Source organism: Triticum aestivum, chromosome 3D (assembly GCF_018294505.1).
Source record: "Triticum aestivum cultivar Chinese Spring chromosome 3D, IWGSC CS RefSeq v2.1, whole genome shotgun sequence".
Lineage (NCBI taxonomy): Eukaryota > Viridiplantae > Streptophyta > Magnoliopsida > Poales > Poaceae > Triticum > Triticum aestivum.
This window is the reverse complement of record NC_057802.1, coordinates 411,467,347-411,489,759: the sequence shown is the minus strand read 5'-3', so window position 1 is coordinate 411,489,759 and position 22,413 is coordinate 411,467,347. Positions and strand designations below refer to the sequence as shown.

The window sequence follows — 22,413 nt, the reverse complement described above, 5'->3', positions numbered from 1 at the left end:
CCTGCGGTGGCTGGCGGCGGGGGCCTTCTCCCCTCCTCGCGTTCGTGGCCTGCGGGAGCGGCCAGGCCGAGCGGAGGCGCCGGGGCGCGCGGATCCTGGCGGCGCGGCGGCGACGATCTTGACGGCAGCGGGCCCATGGCGCGGCTGCAGATGGGTCGACGCCGAGCTGTGTGGCGGCTGCGTGCGGGTCTCCTCGTGGCGGCGGCCTTCGCCGGCGGCGGGGCGGCACATGCGCGGCATCCGGCGAGGGGTGGGGACGCGGCCACGGTGGCTTCCCGTGCGAGTACGCGGAGAAGAGGCTACGACGTCTGTCCTCGGGGAGGATGGCTATCCTCGCCCAGATCCGTCGGCGGCATGGCGGTGGAGGTCGCTGTGGCTAGTCGGCGGTGGCGGAACTTGGCCGGTGGCAGCGGCGAGGTTCTGTCTGGATCCCGGGGCGGCGGCCCTGGAGGGTGGCGGCTGGTGAAGCTAGGGCTTCCCGCAGCGGCATGGCGTGGTGCAGCCCCTGTCCAAGGCGGATCTGTGACGGCGATCTGCTTTGGATTGGTTCGGATCAGAGACGGTGACAAGCGCGCGGGATCCTTCTTGGCGGCTCTCGCGGCTTGGCGAGGAGGGGTGGGACCCCTCCTCCTAGGCTCCAGTGGTGGCACACTCAGGCAGTGGCCGGTGCGCCAGGGATCCCACGGTGGCACTGATACGTCTCCATCGTATCTACTTTTCCAAACACTTTTGCCCTTGTTTTGAACTCTAGCTTGCATGATTTGAATGGAACTAACCCGGACTGACGCTGTTTTCAGCAGAATTGCCATGGTGTTATTTTTGTGCAGAAATAAAAGTTCTCGGAATGACCTGAAACTTCACGGTGAATATTTTTGAAATTAATAAAAAATACTGGCGAAAGAATCAAGGCCAGGGGGCCCACACCCTGTCCATGAGGGTGGGGGCGCGCCTACACCCTGGGCGTGGCCCCTGCCTCATGGGCCCCCTGGTGCTCCACCGACCTCAACTCCAACTCCATATATTCACGTTCGGGGAGAAAAAAAACAGAGAGAAGGATTCATCGCGTTTTACGATACGGAGCCGTCGCCAAGCCCTAATCTCTCTCGGGAGGGCTGATCTGGAGTCCGTTCGGGGCTCCGGAGAGGGGAATCCATCGCCATCGTCATCATCAACCATCCTCCATCACCAATTTCATGATGCTCACCGCCGTGCGTGAGTAATTCCATCGTAGGCTTGCTGGACGGTAATGGGTTGGATGAGATTTATCATGTAATCGAGTTAGTTTTGTTAGGGTTTGATCCCTAGTATCCACTATGTTCTGAGATTGATGTTGCTATGACTTTGCTATGCTTAATGCTTGTCACTAGGGTCCGAGTGCCATTTTCAGATCTGAACCTATTATGTTTTCATGAATATATGTGAGTTCTTGATCCTATCTTGCAAGTCTATAGTCACCTATTATGTGTTATGATCTGTTAACCACGAAGTGACAAAAATCGGGATACTTACCGGTGATGACCGTAGTTTGAGGAGTTCATGTATTCACTAAGTGTTAATGCTTTGGTCCGGTACTCTATTAAAAGGAGGCCTTAATATCCCTTAGTTTCCATTAGGACCCCGCTGCCACGGGAGGGTAGGACAAAAGATGTCATGCAAGTTCTTTTCCATAAGCATGTATGACTATATTCGGAATGCATGCCTATATTACATTGATGAACTGGAGCTAGTTCTGTGTCACCCTATGTTATAACTATTGCATGACGAATCACATCCGACATAATTATCCATCACTGATCCAATGCCTACGAGCTTTTCACATATTGCTCTTTGCTTAGTTACTTTTCCGTTGCCACTCTTACAGTTACTACAAAACTGGTACTGTTACTTTTATCGCTGTTACCATTATTTCCAAACTACTTTGCTACTAAATATTTTGTTGCAAATATTAAGTTATCCAGGTGTGGTTGAATTGACAACTCAACTGCTGATACTTGAGAATATTCTTTGGCTCCCCTTGTGTCGAATCAATAAATTTGGGTTGAATACTCCACCCTCGAAAACTGTTGTGATCCCCTATACTTGTGGGTTATCAAGACTATTTTCTAGCGTTGTTGTCGGGGAGCATAGCTCTATTCTTTGAGTCACTTGGGATTTATATCTGCTGGTCACTATGAGGAACTTGAAAGACGAAAGAACTAAGATTTTTCCCTCAACTATGAGGGGAGGTAAGGAACTGCCATCTAGCTCTGCACTTGATTCACCTTCTGTTTTGAGTAAGCTTGCGACACCTAAACCTGCTTCTGCTATTAATTCTGATATGTCGCATGTTATTGATGATGCCACTTCTCCTATGCATGATACTTATGATGAAACTACTTCTATACTTGATACTACTGTGCCATTAGGTGAATTTCTTGATGAACAACTTGCTAGGGCTAGAGAGAATGAAATTATTGAAACTGATAATATTGATGAAAGCGATGATGAAGATTCTCCCCCTAGATATGAATTGCTTATTGTGCCTGAGGGTTATGTTATGGATGAAGAAACTGCTAGAGACTTTCTTGCTTGCAATGATAGATATGATCTTAAGAAATTATTAGCTAAGCTGAAAGAAAAATCTTTGAATGCTAGAATGAAATATGACCCTGCTTTTGCTACTTCACCTATCTGTATTTCCAATAAGGATTATGATTTCTCTGTCGATCCTGAGATAATTACTTTGGTTGAATCTGATCCTTTTTATGGCTATGAATCTGAAACTGTTGTGGCACATCTTACTAAATTAAATGATATAGCCACCCTATTCACTAATGATGAGAAAACTCGTTACTACAATATCCTTAAATTATTTCCGTTCTCATTAAAGGGTGATGCTAAAACATGGTTTAATTCTCTTGATCCTGGTTGTGTGCGTAGTCCCCAGGATATGATTTATTACTTCTCTGCTAAATATTTCCCCGCTCATAAGAAATAAGCTACTTTAAGGGGAAATATATAATTTTGTGCAAATTGAAGAAGAGAGTCTCCCACAAGCTTGGGAGAGGCTTCTCCGATTACTTAATGCTTTGCCTGATCATCCTCTCAAGAAAAATGAAATACTTGATATCTTTTATAATGGACTAACTGATGCTTCCAGAGACCACCTAGATAGTTGTGCTGGTTGTGTTTTCAGGGAAAGAACAGCTGATCAAGCTGAATTGCTATTGAATAATATGTCGACTAATGAAAATAATTGGACACTTCCTGAACCAACTCCTAAGCCAACTCCAAAGAAAAGGGGTATTCTATTTCTCAGTCCTGAAGATATGCAAGAGGTAAAGAAATCTATGAAAGAAAAAGGTATTAAAGTTGAAGATGTTAAGAATTTACCACCTATTGAAGAAATACATGGTCTTGATAACCCGACACAGGTAGTAAAGGTAAATTCTCTCTATAGATTTGATGAAGGTGATATTCCTCGTTATAGGTCTGCTAGCTAATGCTTAGATGAGTTTGGTAATTTTATTGTTAAACAAGAAAACTTCAACGCTTATGTTGGTAGACAATTGAAACGAAATGCTTATATGATTGAACACTTGAGTGATTATATGTCTAGAGTTAAAGGTGAACTTAAACTCATTAGTAAACATGCTTCTATGGTTACCACTCAAGTAGAACAAGTGCTTAAAGCTCAGAATGATTTGCTCAATGAATTAAATAATAAGAAAAATGATAATGTTGTTAGAGTTATGACTAGAGGGGGTAAAATGACTCAGGAACCTTTGTATCCTGAGGGCCACCCCAAGAGAATTGAGCAAGATTCTCAGAGAACTAATGTTGATGCACCTAGTCCTTCTAAGAGGAAGAAAAAAATGATAGGACTTTGCATGGTTCTAGTGAACCTGTTGTTGACACACCTGAGAATCCCAATGATATTTCTATTTCTGATGCTGAAACACAATCTGGTGATGAACATGAACCTAGTGATAATGTTAATATTGATGTTCATGTTGATGCTCAACCTAGCAATAACAATGATGTAGAAATTAAATCTGCTGTTGATCTTGATAACCCACAATCAAAGAATCAACGTTATGATAAGAGAGACTTTGTTGCTAGGAAGCACGGTAAAGAAAGAGAACCATGGGTTCAGAAATCCATGCATTTTCCTCCTAAACCATCCAAGAAAAAGGATGATGAGGATTTTGAGCGCTTTGCTGAAATGATTAGACCTATCTTTTTGCGTATGCATTTGACTGATATGCTTAAAATGAATGCTTATGCTAAGTATATGAAGGATATTGTTACAAATAAAAGAAAGATACCAGAAGCTGAAATTTCCACCATGCTTGCTAATTACACTTTTAAAGGTGGAATACCTAAGAAACTAGGAGATCCAGGAGTACCAATTATACCATGCTCCATTAAAAGAAACTATGTTAAAACTGCTTTATGTGATCTTGGAGCCGGTGTTAGTGTTATGCATCTCTCTTTATATCGTAGACTTGATTTGAATAAGTTGACACCTACTGAAATATCTTTGCAAATGGATGATAAATCAACAGCTATACCTATCAGTATTTGTGAGGATGTGCCTGTTGTGGTTGCAAACGTTACTATTTTAACGGACTTTGTTATTCTTGATATTCCCGAGGACGATAGTATGTCGATTATCCTTGGTAGACCCTTTATGAATACTGCAGGGGCTGTTATTGATTGCAACAAAGGCAATGTCACTTTCCATGTTAATGGTAATGAGCATACGGTACACTTTCCGAAGAAACAACCTCAAGTCCATAGTATCAATTCTATTGGAAAATTTTCAACTGTCACTATTGAAGGTTTTGAATATCCTCTTTCTACTGTCAAGAAGAAATATGATATTCTTATTGTTGGGGATGTGCATATCCCCATTGAGGTAACCTAGTGCTATTTGAAAATTCTCCGGTTTCATGCGATTCGGAATGGGTTTGTTAACAAGACTTGATCAACCTTGTTAGTGGATTCCTTTTGATGAGCATGAGATGGATGAAATTATAAAGCACAACCTTCTGTACACTCCCTTTACTTTCTGTTATTTAGATTAAATAAGGCAAAAATAGTATTTTCTGTCTGTTTTCTGAATTATCTGTGCAATACAAAATACCCCGAAAATAAAAGTTCTCCAAATGCCCTGAAAATGAAATATGATTTTTTCTAGAATATTTGAGAATATTTGGCACTGAGAACACATCAGGGGGAGCAAGCACCTGGCCACGAGGGTTCAGGGCGCACCCACCTGCCTCGTGGGCCCCTGGTGGCCCCCTCCACTTATTCCTGCACCCACACACTTCTTCTTCCTCCTAAAAAAGTCACCAACCAGCTCAAGCACGAGTTCTAGCTCATTTTGCTGTCATTTTTGATCTCCTTGCTCAAAGCTCCACTCACAAAACTGCTTTGGAGGATTGTTCTTCGGTATGTGACTCCTCCAATGGTCCAATTAGTTTTTTTTCTAGTGCTTTATTTATTGCAAATTTTTGCTGCTGAGGTGACCCTGTTCTTGAGCTTGCATGTCAAATTTATATGGTCCCAAGTAGTTCTAATGCATGATATAGTCTCTAGGCACTTGTGGGAGTAGTTGCTATCAATTTTGTTGAGTTTGGTTCACTTTTATTTTGAGTTACTAAAATTTTCAAAAAAAATTCAGAGGAAGAAATATGTTTAGGAAAATGTACCAAGGTGGTTCTTCAAGGAAGCAAGGACCCAGGCCCGCAATACGTGAGCCGGACCATGAACACCAAGAGAAGCTCAACTGCGGCCTTGTGAATGGCCGTCAGAAGATTTCGTGGTCCGAGCAGGAATTAAGGAGGAATTTGACGCATATGTGCGTAATGCTGAACTCGATGGCTTCATGCTAGATAAGTGCCCTCAGTATTATCACCTAACTGATTCCTTTGTGAGAAGATTTAAATTTACGTCTTCACACTATTCTCACACTGTCCTATTTGATCTTTATAATAAATCTTATACCATGGACTTAGAAGATTTTGATACTACTTGTAAACTCCCGCAATGGGGTAGTGCTAGTGAACCTCGCAAATCTGAGTTTAAAGATTTTCTTGCTAGTATTACTGTGGGGGAATCTAGAGAGATAACACAAGCTACCATAGGGAGCATTCATTTTCCTGCTATACATGCATGTCACATGTGTGTTCCTGACCTTAGTGTTCTCAAGAGTGCCGTATTAGGAGATAAGCAATACAACTTGGGGGCCATTGTTGCACGTAGGTTGCATAATAACAGTACTAATGGAGATTTGTTCGGAGGAATTTATTCAACCCGTGTAGCTAATTTTCTTGAGATACCCATACATGAAAATGATATGGAATTGCCTCCCGCTTATTTAGATTATAATGCTATGGTTCGCCATCAGTTTATTGAGAGTAATGAACAACCTCTCAAGTACCGACTAATGTTTGACAGGCGCCGCACTGTCCATGTTACTCTCCCTGCTCCTACGTTCTTTGACTTTCAGGCAAAAGGGAGTTATATTATAACCAGGGAGGAGGCGCACGAGTATGAGAGGAGGACGGAGACAGCTCGCCTCCAAGCTGCAGCTCATGAGGCAATAGCTGCTGCATCTCAGTACGACCCCAACTACAACTTTGATCCATGGGCATAGACCAACTTCGGCCAAAAGCCTAAGCTTGGGGGAGTACGTATTCCTCACCGACATTACATTCATGTTCACACACTCATGCTAGTTGTCGGTGCTCATACTTTTTCATTGTAATATCCATGCTAGTTTATTTTCCTTTTTCTCGCTTTCTTCTTGTGTGTTTGAATAACCTTAAGAAAAACCAAAAAAAATTAGTTGTAACTTTTAGCTAGTTTACTTTCCATGCCTGTAGTAGTAGTAATTAAAAGAAAACCCAAAAAGATTTCTTGTTCTTCTTTTGCTTGTTGGGAGCTTTCCCGTGTAAATAGTTTTATTTGTTTCCTTTCTTTGGGGGTCGATAGGAGAAGACCATGATTAAAATGTTGAAGTGGCTCTTATATGCATTATTGTTGATCTAACAAAGAGCCCATATTACCTTGTCTTCTCCTTTGTATCAGATGCTTGCAGATTCCAGCTTAGTGCAATGCACGCTCACTATTATTATTATCCACATCGTTCGGTCGTGCAAGTGAAAGGCAATAATGACGATATATGGTGGACTGATTGAGATGAGAAAAGTTGGTATGAACTCGACCTCTCTTGTATTTGTAAATATGATTAGTTCATCGTTCCTGATTCAGCCTGTTATGAATGAAACATGTTTGCAATGACAATTAGAGATTATAGTTGCTTATGCCATGCTTAATTAGCTAGGAGTTTATAATGGTTTACCTTGCGTGCCAACATGCTATTAAAATGGCTGTGATGTGGTATGATAGGGTGGTATCCTCCTTTGAATGATTCGAGTGACTTGACTTGGCACATGTTCACGCATGTAGTTGAAACAAAATCAACATAGCCTCCACGATATTTATGTTCATGGTGGATTATATCCTACTCATGCTTGCACTCAATGTTTATTAATTTTAATGCATGTTCATGGCTGTTGTCGCTCTCTAGTTGGTCGCTTCCCAGTCTTTTTCCTAGCCTTCACTTGTACTAAGCAGGAATACTGCTTGTGCATCCACTTCCATGAACCCCAAAGTTATTCCATATGAGTCCACCATACCTTCTATATATGCGGTATCTACCTGTCGTTCCAAGTAAATTTGTATGTGTCAAACTCTAAACCTTCAAATGAAATTCTGTTTTGTATGCTCGAATAGCTCATGTATCAACTAGGGCTGTCTGTATCTTCCATGCTAGGTGGGTTATTCTCAAGAGGAGTGGACTCCGCTCCTCATTCACGAGAAATGGCTGGTCACCGGGATGCCCAGTCCCATGCTCAAATCAAATCAAAATAATTGCAAAAAAAACTCCCACAGGACTGTTGTTAGTTGGAGGCCCCCGTTGTTTCGGGCCAGCCATGGATTGATGCTTGTTGGTGGTGGGGGAGTATAAACTTTACCATTGTGTTTGGGAACCGCCTATAATGTGTGTAGCATGGAAGATATTGAGATCTCTTGGTTGTTATGTTGACAATGAAAGTATGCCGCTTAAAATATTATTTATCTCTATTTCAAAACCGAGCTCTGGCACCTCTACAAATCCCTGCTTCCCTCGGCGAAGGGCCTATCTATTTACTCTTATGTTGAGTCATCCTCATATTATTAAAAAGCACCAGTTGGAGAGCACCGCTGTCATTTGCATCCATTACTATTAATTTATATTGAGTATGACTATGACTGGATCTCTTTTACCATGAATTGCAATGTTTAGTCAGTCCTTGATCTTCAGAGGTGCTCTGCATTTATGTTTTGCGGTCTCAGAAAGGGCTAACGAGATACCATCTTGTTATATCATATTATGATTGTTTTGAGAAAGTGTTGTCATCCGAGATTTATTATTATTGCTCGTTAGTTGATTATGCCATTGATATGAGTAAACATGAGACCTAAGTGTTATTGTGAATATGGTTAGTTCATAATCTTTGCAGAAAACTTGAATACTGGCTTTACATATTTACAACAACAAGAGCAAACAGAGTTTGTAAAAGTTTTTCTTTATCACTTTAAGTTTATCAACTGAATTGCTTGAGGACAAGCAAAGGTTTAAGCTTAGGGGAGTTGATACGTCTCCATCGTATCTACTTTTCCAAACACTTTTGCCCTTGTTTTGGACTCTAACTTGCATGATTTGAATGGAACTAACCCGGACTGACGCTCTTTTCAGCAGAATTGCCATGGTGTTATTTTTGTGCAGAAATAAAAGTTCTCGGAATGACCTGAAACTTCACGGTGACTATTTTTGGAATTAATAAAAAATACTGGCGAAAGAATCAAGGCCAGCGGGGCCACACCCTGTCCATGAGGGTGGGGGGTGTGCCTACCCCCCTGGGTGCGCCCCTGCCTCGTGGGCCCCCTGGTGCTCCACTGGCCTCAACTTCAACTCCATATATTCATGTTCGGGGAGAAAAAATCAGAGAGAAGGATTCATCGCGTTTTACGATACGGAACCGCCGCCAAGCCCTAATCTCTCTCGGGAGGGTTGATCTGGAGTCCGTTCGGGGCTCCGGAGAGGGGAATCCGTCGCCATCATCATCATCAACCTTCCTCCATCACCAATTTCATGATGCTCACCGTCGTGCGTGAGTAGTTCCATCGTAGGCTTGCTGGACGGTGATGGGTTGGATGAGATTTATCATGTAATCGAGTTAGTTTTGTTAGGGTTTGATCTAGTATCCATTATGTTCTGAGATTGATGTTGCTATGACTTTGCTATGCTTAATGCTTGTCACTAGGGCCCGAGTGCCATGATTTCAGATATAAATCTATTATGTTTTTATGAATATACGTGAGTTCCTGATCCTATCTTGCAAGTCTATAGTCATCTATTATGTGTTATGATCCGTTAACCCCGAAGTGACAAAAATCGGGATACTTACCGGTGATGACCGTAGCTTGAGGAGTTCATGTATTCACTAAGTGTTAATGCTTTGGTCCGGTACTCTATCCCTTAGTTTCCATTAGGACCCCGCTGCCACGGGAGGGCAGGACAAAAGATGCCATGCAAGTTCTTTTCCATAAGCACGTATGACTATATTCGGAATACATGCCTACATTACATTGATGAACTGGAGCTAGTTCTGTGTCACCCTATGTTATAACTATTGCATGAGGAATTGCATCCGACAAAATTATCCATCACTAATCCAATGCCTACGAGCTTTTCACATATTGCTCTTTGCTTAGTTACTTTTCCGTTGCCACTGTTACAATTACTACAAAACTGCTACTGTTACTTTTATCACCGTTACCGTTACTTCCATACTACTTTGCTACTAAATACTTTGCTACAGATATTAAGTTATCCAGGTGTGGTTGAATTGACAACTCAACTGCTAATACCTGAGAATATTCTTTGGCTCCCCTTATGTCGAATCAATAAATTTGGGTTGAATACTCTACCCTCGAAAACTGTTGCGATCCCCTATACTTGTGGGTTATCAGTCACTGTTGCCGCGGTTGGTCGCCGGATCTAGGCGGCTGGATCTAGGGCTTTGAAGGCGGTCGAGACGGTGCACAGGTTATTGGGTGGATTTCTTGGGACGGATCCGGGTGAAAACCTGGTCTTCGGTTGATGGCCGGTGCCGGTGATGACGATGCCCTTATCGTCGTCCTTCATGAAGGCATCATCGAGGTGAAGCTCCCAACTCCACTCAATACCTCCGGGAGAAACCTTAGATCAGCTGATCGGATGTTGGCGGCATTCATGTGTCGTATCCCCCTTTGGGGCGGCATTCTTGGAGGTGCACTCGGCTTTGCGGGACCAGCGGACGGCTTCTTTGGTGGATTGATGCTTCATCCTACACATTGACGGCGACGGATCTTGACGGCGTGGTGCAGTGCAGATTCAGAGTTCGATGTGGGAGGATGGACTCGCGCAGGAGGACGACGCGGTCTGGCGTCGTGGTGGCGTCGATGGCAGAGAGACCTGGCACGATAGACGCAACAGTACAGCTCTGAAGATGGACTCGTGGCAGGTGGCTGCGGCGGCCTCATACCCGGCAGGCGTCCTGGTTGAGGAGTGCGCCGGACTGGTAGGTGCCCCATACTAGGCAGGCGTCCTAGTTGGGACCTTAGGTCTTAGATGTTTAGGTTTCGCCGCGATGTCTGTTTGGTATTAGGCACACGCTATCAGCGCCCCTTCATCAATTGGATAGGTGTAGCGACAGGTGTTGCTTAGACGATGGCTTTAGTCTTGCTGTTTATGACTTTGTAAGGTCTTGTGAGAATAATTAATAAAGTGACCGCATGCATCGTCCAGATGCAGAGGCCGGGGGTCATCCTCTTTTTCTAAAAAAAATGTTTTTTATTACTTCTTGCCAAGAAGGCTAGCTTTGACGGAAATTACGCTGGCACATGGATTAATAGCCTTCCACCAAACAAAAAGCTACCAATCATAGTTTTTTAAAGGAAATCGCGTAGTTATTTGGCGATTAAAAATTAATAGAGACAAACATTTACGGGTACGGTTGGATGGCAGTCTCCCTCATCCATGTCTACGGGTTGATCCTATCTGTTCACGGATGGATGCGGGAGAAAATTTACGGGTCACCGTTGAAAATGCCCTAAGCACAGTGAGGGCGACTAGATATCAATCGACTTAATGCAATATTTGAGTCAGTCACTTTTGCATGTTTACTAATCTTTGGGCCGGGGCCATTGGCAACACGTAACCCCGCAGCCGTAAGAGCAGACGCATGCAAAGACTATTCTCCTGCATGTTGCCGCGTCAATGCCTAAGCAACCCATATACTCCCTCCGTTCCGAAATATAAGTCTTTTTAGACATTTCAAATGGACTACAACATACGGATGTATGTAGACATATTTTAGAGTGTTGATTCATTCATTTTGCTCTGTATGTAGTCATCTATTGAAATCTCTAGAAAGACTTATATTTTGGAACGGAGGGAGTATTGACTTAATTGCTACTTACAGGTGCATGCATACACATAAGACAGATACATATAAATCAGTACTTCCCGTCGACATATATATGCATGTAAACAAAAGAAACAAATACAATTTGTGTCATTGGTATTACCCTTTAAAGAAGAAAGAAAAGAATAATAATAAAATAAATACAAATTTGGCACACAATTTATACACAAATTGTGTTTTTTATAATACGCAAAAATAAGCATATAATAGTGGTATTTTCGCAGAAAGGAAAATTCCTAAGAAGGAATGAATTAGTGGCAATGTATTATCATTAAAGAATAAAGAAAATAAAATAAAGGCAAATCAAAATAACATGCTTTTCTAAGAATAAAGAAAAATAATAATAGTACAAATAATTAAAATTGCACATAATTTATATAGAAATTGTGCATTTTTTATAATATGCAAGAATATGCATATACTGCTGAAATTGTCGCAATAACAAATTTTCTAAGCAGGAATGAATTAGGGGCATTAATGTTACCCTTACAGAAGAAATAAAATAAAAACCTAAAACAAAATAAAAATATGAATTTTTCTAAGAAAGAATAAATTAGTGGAATTGGTATTACCATTTCAAAAGAAAGAAAAAATAATGAATTTTTCTAAGGAAGAATGAATTAGTGGCATTGGTATACCCTTCCAAAAGAAAGAAAATGAAGTAAAAACTAACAATGTCAAAATATGAAGGTTCCTTAAGAAGAATGAATTACTTGCAATGATATTACTCTTTCAAAAGAAAGAAGATAAAAAAACTAAATGAAAGAAAAACTAGAACAAAATCATAATAATAAAGTCTTCTAGGGAAGAACAAATTAGTGGCATTGGTACTACCCTTTCATAAGAAACAAAACGAAAAAACTATAAAACAAAGTTAAATAGTCAAGTTTTTAAAAGAATGGTGAATTAGTGGCATTGGTAGTATTCATAAAAAAGAAAGAATATAAAATAAAAACTAAAGATATAATGCCAAAATTTGCACACAATTGCGCTTTGTTAAAATATGCAAGAGTAAAGATATAGTAGTGTTTTTTTTTGCAAAAAACAAACTTTTCTAAAGAAAGAATGAATAGTTGAATTGGTATTTGGTCCATGGCGTATATACATTTCCAGATCGTAATAATGAAGTTTTCTACTCCCTCCAACCTTAGTTCAAAACTGTGACACTTATTTCTGACCGAAGGGAGTAAGAAATAATGGATTACTAGCAATGGAACTACCATTTAAGAATAATAAAATAATGATAAAATTCATGCACAAATTTATGGTGAACTTGCGCTTTTTATAATATGGAAGAATAAACATATATATATATCTATGAAATTTTCGCAAAAAAGAAGGAATGAATTAGTGTCATCGGTACTACCCTTCAAGAGGAAAAAATGAAAATAAAACTAAAACAAAATATAAAATACTGAAGTTTCTAAGAAAATGAATGAATTAGTAGCATCAGTATTACCAAGGGACCTTTAAGATGAAAGAAATGCAGAAAAACAAACAAACAATGACAAAATTTGCGCACGGTTTGCACATAAATTGCGCTTTTTAATAATATGCAAGAATAGTCATATAATAGTGAAATTTCATTAAAAAGATTCCTAAGAAGGAATGCATTAGAGGCATTGGTATCCCCTGAAGAAGAAATAAAAACAACAAAAACTTAAACAAAATCAAAATCAAAATAATAAAGTTTTCTAAGGAAGAATAAACCAGTGGCATTGGTATTACCATTTAAGGAGAAAGAAAATAAAAAACAACGATTTTTCGAGGCAATATTCACAAAAATGTGCCTTTTAATAATATGCAAGAATTTACATATAATACTGGAATTTCGCAAAAATAATTGACCTTTAAGGAAGAAAGATAACAAAAATGTTCAAAAAACTTGCACACAACTTTGTTCTAAACTTGCACTTTTTGTAGCATGCAATAATCATAAAATAGTTCATTTCCACTCACCAACACTCCAAAAATACCCACAAAACAAAAATAAAAATCAACTAACAAAGAAAAACCAAAAACAGAAGTAAAACCCACACACGTGCGCGCACACATGGTGACACACACACACATAGAGAAAAATGTGGAAAAGAAAAAACAATAAAAAAAACACCAAAAATGGCATAAGAAACTCATTTGGACTCTTACATTTACACTATAATTCATAAAATATCTTTAAATTTAAACCAAAACCAGCTAGCTGGTTGATCTCAGTGAGTCTGTACCAACACGCCGCATTAATGCTCTGGGCAGCCGCGTCACCCATGCAAGTTGCATGCATGCAGAAGTGTAGGTTTGTACACAGATTGAAAAAAGGAAATTGACTGACCATAATTGATTTTTTTTTCAGTCGACTGATGTATAGCTAAAGCGAAGCATAATACATGAGCATCTCATCTTCTGCAGGCCGGTTCCCAAAATTCCAAACAGTTTCACTCTATGTCGCCGGAAGAGGAGGAAGGTTTTGGGTACCAAAGTAGGGAGGAAACTTTTTTTTTTTGCGGGAAGAGAGGAAACATAGTTGAACTTTGCCTTTTCTAGAATTTGATCTCAACCTAGGTAATGTCCTTGCTGATGTGGTTGTTCCAATCAGTGTCACGGTTTGTTATGGCTGTAGGTCCTCATTGAATTTGCCTCTGTGTTAGGTACTCGTTTAGCCTCTTCATCAACACCCTCGCATCGAATAAAAGATTTTTTGAAGCAATACTTTTTTCGTGCATAAAACAAGTTTAACCAATTGAACTCAGTTCGTGTTCATGTTAATGTAAAGTTTGACACGATGGATATCATGAACACAAAACTGGTGCTACCGTTAATAGCATATTAATACGTTTCAGCAACACCAACCCGACCTTAGCTCAGTTGGTAGAGCGGAGGACTGTAGTATTTGCAGATCAATCCTTAGGTCACTGGTTCGAATCCGGTAGGTCGGATATTCTTTTTTCGTCGTTTATTTTTTTATCTTTTTTTGTCTTTTTTTATATCTTTCGTCCAGCCGAAAAGGACCACGTTTACAGGCAAGTTACATTGAAGAGCATCTTTCGGCCAAAAACCAACTGATTCTGCAGCAATTCTTCACCAATATACTGAATTAACCTATCTGTATTCATCTGAATCAAAGTGGAACATCATGTTTGAAGATCATTTCCACACCATTCAACGCATTCAGAGTTTCAGACCACACTCGCGAATTGCGGTGCAAAAGCTGAATCAAGTTACAGCATATCATATTGGTGCATTTCACGTTTACTTTTTTCGTCGTTTATTTTTTTATCTTTTTTTATATCTTTCGTCCAGCCGAAAAGGACCACGTTTACAGGCAAGTTACATTGAAGAGCATCTTTCGGCCAAAAACCAACTGATTCTGCAGCAATTCTTCACCAATATACTGAATTAACCTATCTGTATTCATCTGAATCAAAGTGGAACATCATGTTTGAAGATCATTTCCACACCATTCAACGCATTCAGAGTTTCAGACCACACTCGCGAATTGCGGTGCAAAAGCTGAATCAAGTTACAGCATATCATATTGGTGCATTTCACGGAACTGTTTCAGACTAGTAGGCAGTAACTGCCGCCCCGTAATCATCGAGTAGTCCACACGGCCGTTAAAACAGGGGCGCAGCAGATCAGCACGGCAGTGGCTGCTCATCCGCCATGCCTTTGAACACGAGGAACCTGAGCGACTCGAGCTTGAAGTATATGAAGCTCCCCTTGCTGTGCGTGAAGTAGCAGCCGAAGCTGCAGCCCACCACGCACTGCCACCCCGGGCCATAGATCGTGTCGAACTCCTGCAGTGCAGCCATCCAAATCAGATCCAATCATTCCGCAGCACTTGCACCGTCTCTAGCTTGTTACTTGCAGATTCAGAATTTGTAGATTTGGGGGCGGGATTGGCAAGTTTCTCACCTTCTTGATGTGCGCCGCGATGCTCCGGCAGTCGAGGACGTCGAAGCGGTCGAGCGCCCTGGACGCCGCCGAGGTGGCCTGCAGCTGCATCTTGGCCGGCATGTCGGTGTCCTCCACCGTCGCCTTCCCTTCCAGCATCCCGCTCACTCCCTCCCTTCTCTGCTAGAAGCTCTGCTCGCAGTCGCACGCGCCGCACTGTATGATTGGCTCGGGACAGGTCTGGCTGGGTAGAGGAGGTGATGATGGATGGAGCAGCTCCGGGCACCACTTATGCCCCTTTTGTAGGCGGATGCCCGGATAGCTACGGAGTTCACGCTCGGGCGTCCACGTCAACGTGACGCGCTAACGAGAAGTCGAAAGAGAAAACAACTTGACGTGCTAACGACCACCTCGACCCAGCGGCGAGTTCCCGGATAGATAGAGCACTTGAGGCACAGGCGCTCCGGCCTCCGGCCTCCGGCTGGTTTTGAAAGTGGAGATGCTGTTGCCTGCTGCTGTTGAGTTCTTTCTTTTCTCCTTTTGATTGAATTTAAAATGGTTGGCGTTCTGGCTGAGCTGGGCGCCTGTCCTGAATTCTGGTGGCTCGATCGATATTTTTGTTGGAGGATATCCACCAGATGGGTTAATTAGCACTCCACGTAAGCTGGAGGCTGAAAAGTCTCCGACCTGATCGGATCTCCGAGTATATGTATATAGAGAGTATAAGTACGGTCACTAGCTGCGTTTTTACTGCTTTCATTATTGTTAAGACATGTGTGGGTTACAGTGAACTTTGTCCAAATCCATCCTCGTGGTCCAGTCATATACTATGTATTCTTGGATCGGAACAAGCAGAAACGGATGGGATAAGCGAAAGCGAGCAGCTACATGTGAAAGGGAAGAGCTCTTGCTAGTTTGATCCGGAGATAATATAATTTTTCCGGAGCTATGGCCCAGTTGGAATAGTTTATGTTAATAATCGGAGATGCGGCAGGTCTTCTGCGGTCCAGCCGTGGTGTACCAGCAGTACATGTGCCAAAAGGTGGTACTAGAATTAAAATATGTCTGAATGCTTCTATTTTTTGGACAGGTATTTTAGGACGGAATGAATATGATATAAAAGCGACTAGTGTCAAAAACGCTTTTATATTATGAAATGGAGGGAGTAGGTATTGAGGGTCAGTTCATTACGCCAAGGATTCTGCATAATCCATAGAATCTGCCATTAAATTCTTTGCTAAGATTGCAATTTAAGATTGTAGATTAAGTTATGTGACGAAATGTCACTATCGCCCTTAGACATAAATTGTTTGATGAATGTTAACATTGTTGTTTCGAAATGTTTTTGTTCAAATATGAGCAAGAAAGTGATTTATGAATATCATCAAGTGTTAAATATTGCAATTAGAATGGTTTTAAAGTTTCATTTGTTACAAAAAGGATTGAACTACAAAAATAAACAGTACAAAAGATTGCTGGAAAAAATACAGCAGCAAAAATTGTACCATTGACAATACCATCATCTATCCAAAAACACCAACCATTGACAGTAGCAAAAGATTGTGCAAATCATGGTACACAAACAGCATGTCCATCTAACAGATCCATCGATAGTACGGTACTGTATGGTTCTTCCAATTTTGACAAAAGAATCCAAGCAATAAACAAAGTTTATTGTGAAGTCTTTGAGATAGTTTGTCCTCCTCCCATGGTTCGACACGCCCAAGAGCTTAGGGCAACTCTAATGCGGATCACCAAATCACCCCAAAATGGTGGAACCAAACAGTCTGAACATTTTTGGCCATCTAACAGTGATGGGTTCACCTACCAAGGGTAGGATCGCAGACTTGACATCTAAGGCCCACATAGGGTCCCACACCATCATCGGATGGTCCTAGGACCACATGCGCATTCGGATGCGCACACCTGGAAATCCACTCGGATGCACCAATAGCACTCGGACGTCTTCCCTCCAGTCGGCCGCGCCGACAGCACTCGGACTGAGGAGGCGTAGGGGCGACGTGGGAACTGCAACGGTCGGGTGGCTTAACGTTGTACTTCAAGTGTAGTTCTAGCTGTCGTTACTAGTAACTGCTTTAGTTATGCTCATTCAACTCCCATGTAACATGGCATTGATGGGCCGAGGCGCACTCTATATAGGTCTCCCCTCAGCTCCAAGGCAAGGGTTCAGCACCCATTGTAATCATACACCCCAAGAGAAAACACAAGCCTCCGGGCACGAGCCGTAGGGTTGTTACCTCTCCGAGAGGGACCTAGACTCGCTAAATCCGAGTGATACACTTGCACCGTAGCTAGGCTCCGCCCCTTGTTCGTAGCCCTAGTACTCATTGTCAGGTTTGTTGCTCGACAGTTGGCGCCCACCATGGGGCTGCGCGTCTAGCGATTATCCGACGCAGGTGGAATCCTTCTTCATCACCATGATCCTCGATGGTGATTTGGCGTGGCTCTAGGAAACCCACTGGATCTAGAGTCTCTGCCCGTCCGCGGCGTGGTGAACTTCCGCGCATCATCCTACCGAGTTCTTCTCCACAAGCCATCGATTGTACCGAGTGGCTCCCTTACTTCCCGATGCCCGTTGTCGCAAGCGCTTCGAGCGCTCCTGGCTCCAGCGATGGGTCAAGCACGTCGTGACCCTCCAAGCCGCGGCTACGCAGGTGGCGGCACTCGAGACCGATGAGCCTACCCTCCACCTTTTCACCCGCCCCCACGAGGACTCCACGGATGGGTGTGAGTACGAGACTATCGAGTCCACTGCCGACGTTCTCATGGTTGGCACGGAGTAGGCCCTCCTGGGTACGGAGGTTCCCGTGACGACCACGTGGGTACATCGCACGAGAACGCAGACGACAACCACAATGATGACCACTCTGCCGGACGTGCCCCAAGCCCTCACTCAAGAGCAAAGGGAGGAACTCTGGTAGAGGAACGAGCACGCTCTGCGCACGTCGTGGGAACGACTCCCGATGCCCTAGCCGTGGAGTCGCGCTGTTGGAAATATGCCCTAGAGGCAATAATATTGTATTATTATATTTCCGTTATTCATAGTTATGAGTTTATATTCCATACTATAACTGCTATGATCCTGGAATATGCGATTCAGTGGAAAACTCATATGCACGTGTGGAATGATAAACGGTAAACTATAGGTTCCCGGTCTCGCCTCTAAGACCGGCTCAAGTGTTGTTTGTGATCACGTTTTCCGGATCTTAGGATATCGTTAAGTGTAACGATAGTCCTAAAACAACATTGAGGGTATGATGTTAGAAGTACGATCATATTGAACCGACCCAATACTTGTCTGTTATACTATGTGATTACATCGTCTAAAATCATCTGTTATAACACGGAGTGTCAGCGTGTGTTTTTAGTCCCTCAGACCATGAGAGTGTCTCGGTCACTTCCTACTAGACAGTGGGCTTTGGGGTTGCTCAAACGTCATCTGTAACAAGGTGATCATAACGACAACTTTCACGCACACCAGAAAGTTTTGACAAGTGACCGATGCTACTTCTTGAGCTTGCGTTGGTTTTTCCCTTGAAGAGGAAAGGGTGATGCAGCGAAGTAGAGATAAGTATTTCCCTCAGTTAGAGAACCAAGGTATCAATCCAGTAGGAGATAACGCACAAATCACCAATACCTGCACAAACAATCAAACAACTTGCACCCAACGTGATAAAGGGGTTGTCAATCCCTTCACGGTAACTTGCAAAAGTGAGATCTGATAGAGATAGATGAAACTAAGCAAACGATAAAGTAAATATTTTTGGTATTCTTGGTTTATAGATCGGAAAGTAAAAGATTGCAAAATAGTAGATCGGAAACTAGTATGATGGAAAATAGACTCGGGGGCCATAGGTTTCACTAGAGGCTTCTCTCAAGATAGCAAATAATACGGTGGGTGAACAAATACTGTTGAGCAATTGATAGAAAAGCGCAAAGTTATGACGATACCTAAGGCAATCATTATGAAATATAGGCATCACGTCCGTGTCAAGTAGACCGAAACGATTCTGCATCTACTACTATTGCTCCACACATCGACCGACTCCTGCCTACATCTAGAGTATTAAGTTCATGAAGAACAGAGTAACACATTAAGTAAGATGACATGATGTAGAGGAATTAACTCAAGCAATATGATGAAAACCCCATCTTTTTTATCCTCAATAGCAACAATACAATACGTGCCTTGCTGCCCCTACTGTCACTGGGAAAGGACACTGCAAGATTGAACCCAAAGCTAAGCACTTCTCCTATTGCAAGAAAAACCAATCTAGTTGGCCAAACCAAACCGATAGTTTGAAGAGAATTACAAAGATATCAAATCATGAATAAAAGAACTCAGAGAAGATTCAAATAATATTCATAGATAAGCTGATCATAAATCCACAATTCATCGGATCTCGACAAACACACCGCAAAATAAGATTACATCAGATAGATCTCCAAGAACATCGAAGAGAACACGGTATTGAGAGTCAAAAAGAGAGAAGAAGCCATCTAGCTACTAGCTATGGACCCGTAGGTCTGTGGTAAACTACTCACGCTTCATCGGAAGGGCAATAGAGTTGATGTAGAAGCAGCCTGATACATCTCCAACGTATCTATAATTTTTTATTGTTCATGCTATTATATTATCTATTTTGGATGTTTTATATGCATTAATATGCTATTTTATATTTTTTGGGACTAACCTATTAACCTAGAGCTCAGTGCTAGTTTTTGTTTTTCCTTGTTTTAGAGTTTCGCAGAAAAGGATTACCAAACGGAATAAAATTTTCGCGATGATTTTTCTTGGACCAGAAGACATCCAGAGGACTTGGGGTGCAAGTCAGGGAAGCCTCAAGTGAGAGAGTCCTTGATTATGGGCTATGTAGCATGGGCCGGACTGTTGGGCCACGAAGATACAACATAGAAGGCTTTCCCCCGTGTCCGGTTGGGACTCTCCTTTGCGTGGATGGCAAGCTGGCGTCCGGGTGTGTAGTTCCCTTTCTCTGTAAACCGACTCTGTACAACCCTAGGTCCCTCCGGTGTCTATATAAACCGGAGGATTTAGTCCATAGAGGCTATCACAAATCATACAGGCTAGACATCTAGGGTTTAGCCATTACGATCTCGAGGTAGATCAACTCTTGTAACCCCTATACTCATCAAAGTCAATCAAGCAGGAAGTAGGGTATTACCTCCATCAAGAGGGCCCGAACCTGGGTAAACATTGTGTTCCCTTTGTCTCCTATTGCCCTTGATCCTAAGACGCGCAGTTCGGGACCCCCTACTCGAGATCGGTCGGTTTGGACACCGACTTTGGTGCTTTCATTGAGAGTTCCACTGTGTCGTCGACAATGGGATCGATGGCTCGCCTCGTCATTAAAGACAACATTATCTCTGGAGGAGCCCTAGCTCCGGGACAGGTCCTCCAGCTCCGCGGTTTCACCATAGGCGCCCGCACGACCGTTAAGCCAAAGGAAACCCTCGAGATCGCTAAATATCATCGTCGCATCGGCCTTGAACACCCCGAAAAGATGGATCCGGCAGATATCTCGTCCTTAAAAGAGCTACTAGATCGCATCGCCGCCCTGGGAGTTGCAACAGACTACGATCGGATTGGGCTTAAACCCGATCAGAGGGAAATCAGATCCGCGCCGATCACCCATCTGGTAGCGGTTGTGGAGGAACAAGCCGAGAATACTTCTCCCCTTAAGTTAAGAATGAGCTATGTTCGGATTTCCGAGTCCTGCGAGCCGGATACACTTCTTCGGGAAGAGACCTCATGTCCTCTGAACACAAAGCCAGGCGTCGAGCCCAAAGGCCACCAGGACACTCCAGATCCTGGGTCGGTGACCTCGCAAATTCTTCACACTCCGGATACAATAGTGGATCAGGGTTCGGATTTTCACCCGTCCACCCACCACAAGCAATACTCCCCAAGTAATTCAGGTCCTCCAGACGTATGCGACCTAATGTATATACGGCAGCAACCTGAGGAAACGGTCCATCACTTTTGGGCCAGATTCCTCCTTGTTAAAAACAAGATCAAAGATTGCTGCGATGATGACGCGGTTTCAGTATTCTGTCGCAACTGTACGGACGAGGGAATCCTTAATGCCCTCAACCGCCGCCGCATTCTGCGCTTTACAGATCTGGCACACATCGTACAGAAGTACTGCGCAATGGAAAGCGCCTGGAAGGCCCTGGGAGCTCGGTGGGACCCTCCTGCCTTCAAGCAGCCCACCGGACGGACAAAAAGGTTGCACCCTTACGGGTCACCTAATCATCATCTCATGGACAAAAAAATCAAGCCCTTCACGGGACATAGAACTGTCCTTGACGACCTGCTCGACAAACCCTGTCAGATACATACAACGCCGAATACCGAATCAACACATAGCCTTCGGGCATGTTGGGTACTCCGGCAGGTAGCTAAGAGCGGCGAGGCCATCCTCACCAAGATTACCCCAGAGAGGCACTCTACAGAGGACTCCGATCTCAAGGATTTTACGATCTTCGAGACCTTTTCTTCCAATAACCGGCGCAAAAGGGCATTACGCGACCTTACCGAAGTCAACCAGGTAGCAGCGATAAATCCTTGGAACGACATGGCGATAAGTTTTACCGCCGATGACAAGCCAAGCGCCAGATCAGTCCGGGCACCGGCCGCCTTGGTCTTAAACCCAATAATGGATGGTTTTCGGCTCACCAAAGTGCTCATGGACGGCGGCAGCGGACTGAACCTCATCTATGAGGATACGCTCCAAAAAATGCATATGGACAAAAGCTGCATTAAGCAAGCGGCACCACTTTCGGGGCATCATCCCCAGCCGAGAAGCACGATGCTCGGGCAAAATTAAAATTGATGTAGTATTCGGCACACCGGAGAACTATAGGTCTGAAGAGTTACTCTTCCACGTGACACCTTTCAACAGCGGATATCACGCCT

The 22,413-nt window shown here is 42.8% G+C and overlaps 1 protein-coding gene and 1 non-coding gene across 3 annotated transcripts; one reads left to right on the top strand and one right to left on the bottom strand.

The window, feature by feature from the left end:
* The first annotated feature begins 14,411 nt into the window (after nucleotides 1-14,411).
* TRNAY-GUA (transfer RNA tyrosine (anticodon GUA)) lies at nucleotides 14,412-14,497 on the top strand. Its single transcript is given in 2 exon segments — nucleotides 14,412-14,448; nucleotides 14,462-14,497. It is a non-coding gene; the product is annotated as a tRNA-Tyr (tRNA).
* A 154-nt stretch (nucleotides 14,498-14,651) lies between these two features.
* Nucleotides 14,652-15,840, bottom strand: LOC123074774 (dynein light chain LC6, flagellar outer arm). 2 transcript variants are annotated; one of them, XR_006436050.1, is made up of 3 exons: nucleotides 15,477-15,840; nucleotides 15,046-15,358; nucleotides 14,652-14,743 (listed from the first exon to the last, which is right to left on the bottom strand). XR_006436050.1 is itself a non-coding variant. In XM_044497526.1 (2 exons), the coding sequence occupies exons 1-2, from the start codon at nucleotides 15,612-15,614 to the stop codon at nucleotides 15,197-15,199; spliced, it is 300 nt and encodes a 99-aa protein (XP_044353461.1). In that variant the 5' UTR covers nucleotides 15,615-15,840; the 3' UTR covers nucleotides 14,889-15,196. The 2 variants fall into 2 exon arrangements, 1 of the variants encoding a protein (XP_044353461.1); XM_044497526.1 differs by lacking the exon at nucleotides 14,652-14,743 and having other exon boundaries at nucleotides 14,889-15,358.
* Nucleotides 15,841-22,413: the final 6,573 nt, after the last annotated feature.

Coding starts and splice junctions, on each gene's coding strand:
- LOC123074774 (XM_044497526.1), bottom strand. CDS start 15,614: ATGCTGGAAGGGAAGGCGACGGTGGAGGACACCGACATGCCGGCCAAG. Junction 15,359..15,476: donor TCGCGGCGCACATCAAGAAG/GTGAGAAACTTG, acceptor GCTGCACTGCAG/GAGTTCGACACGATCTATGG.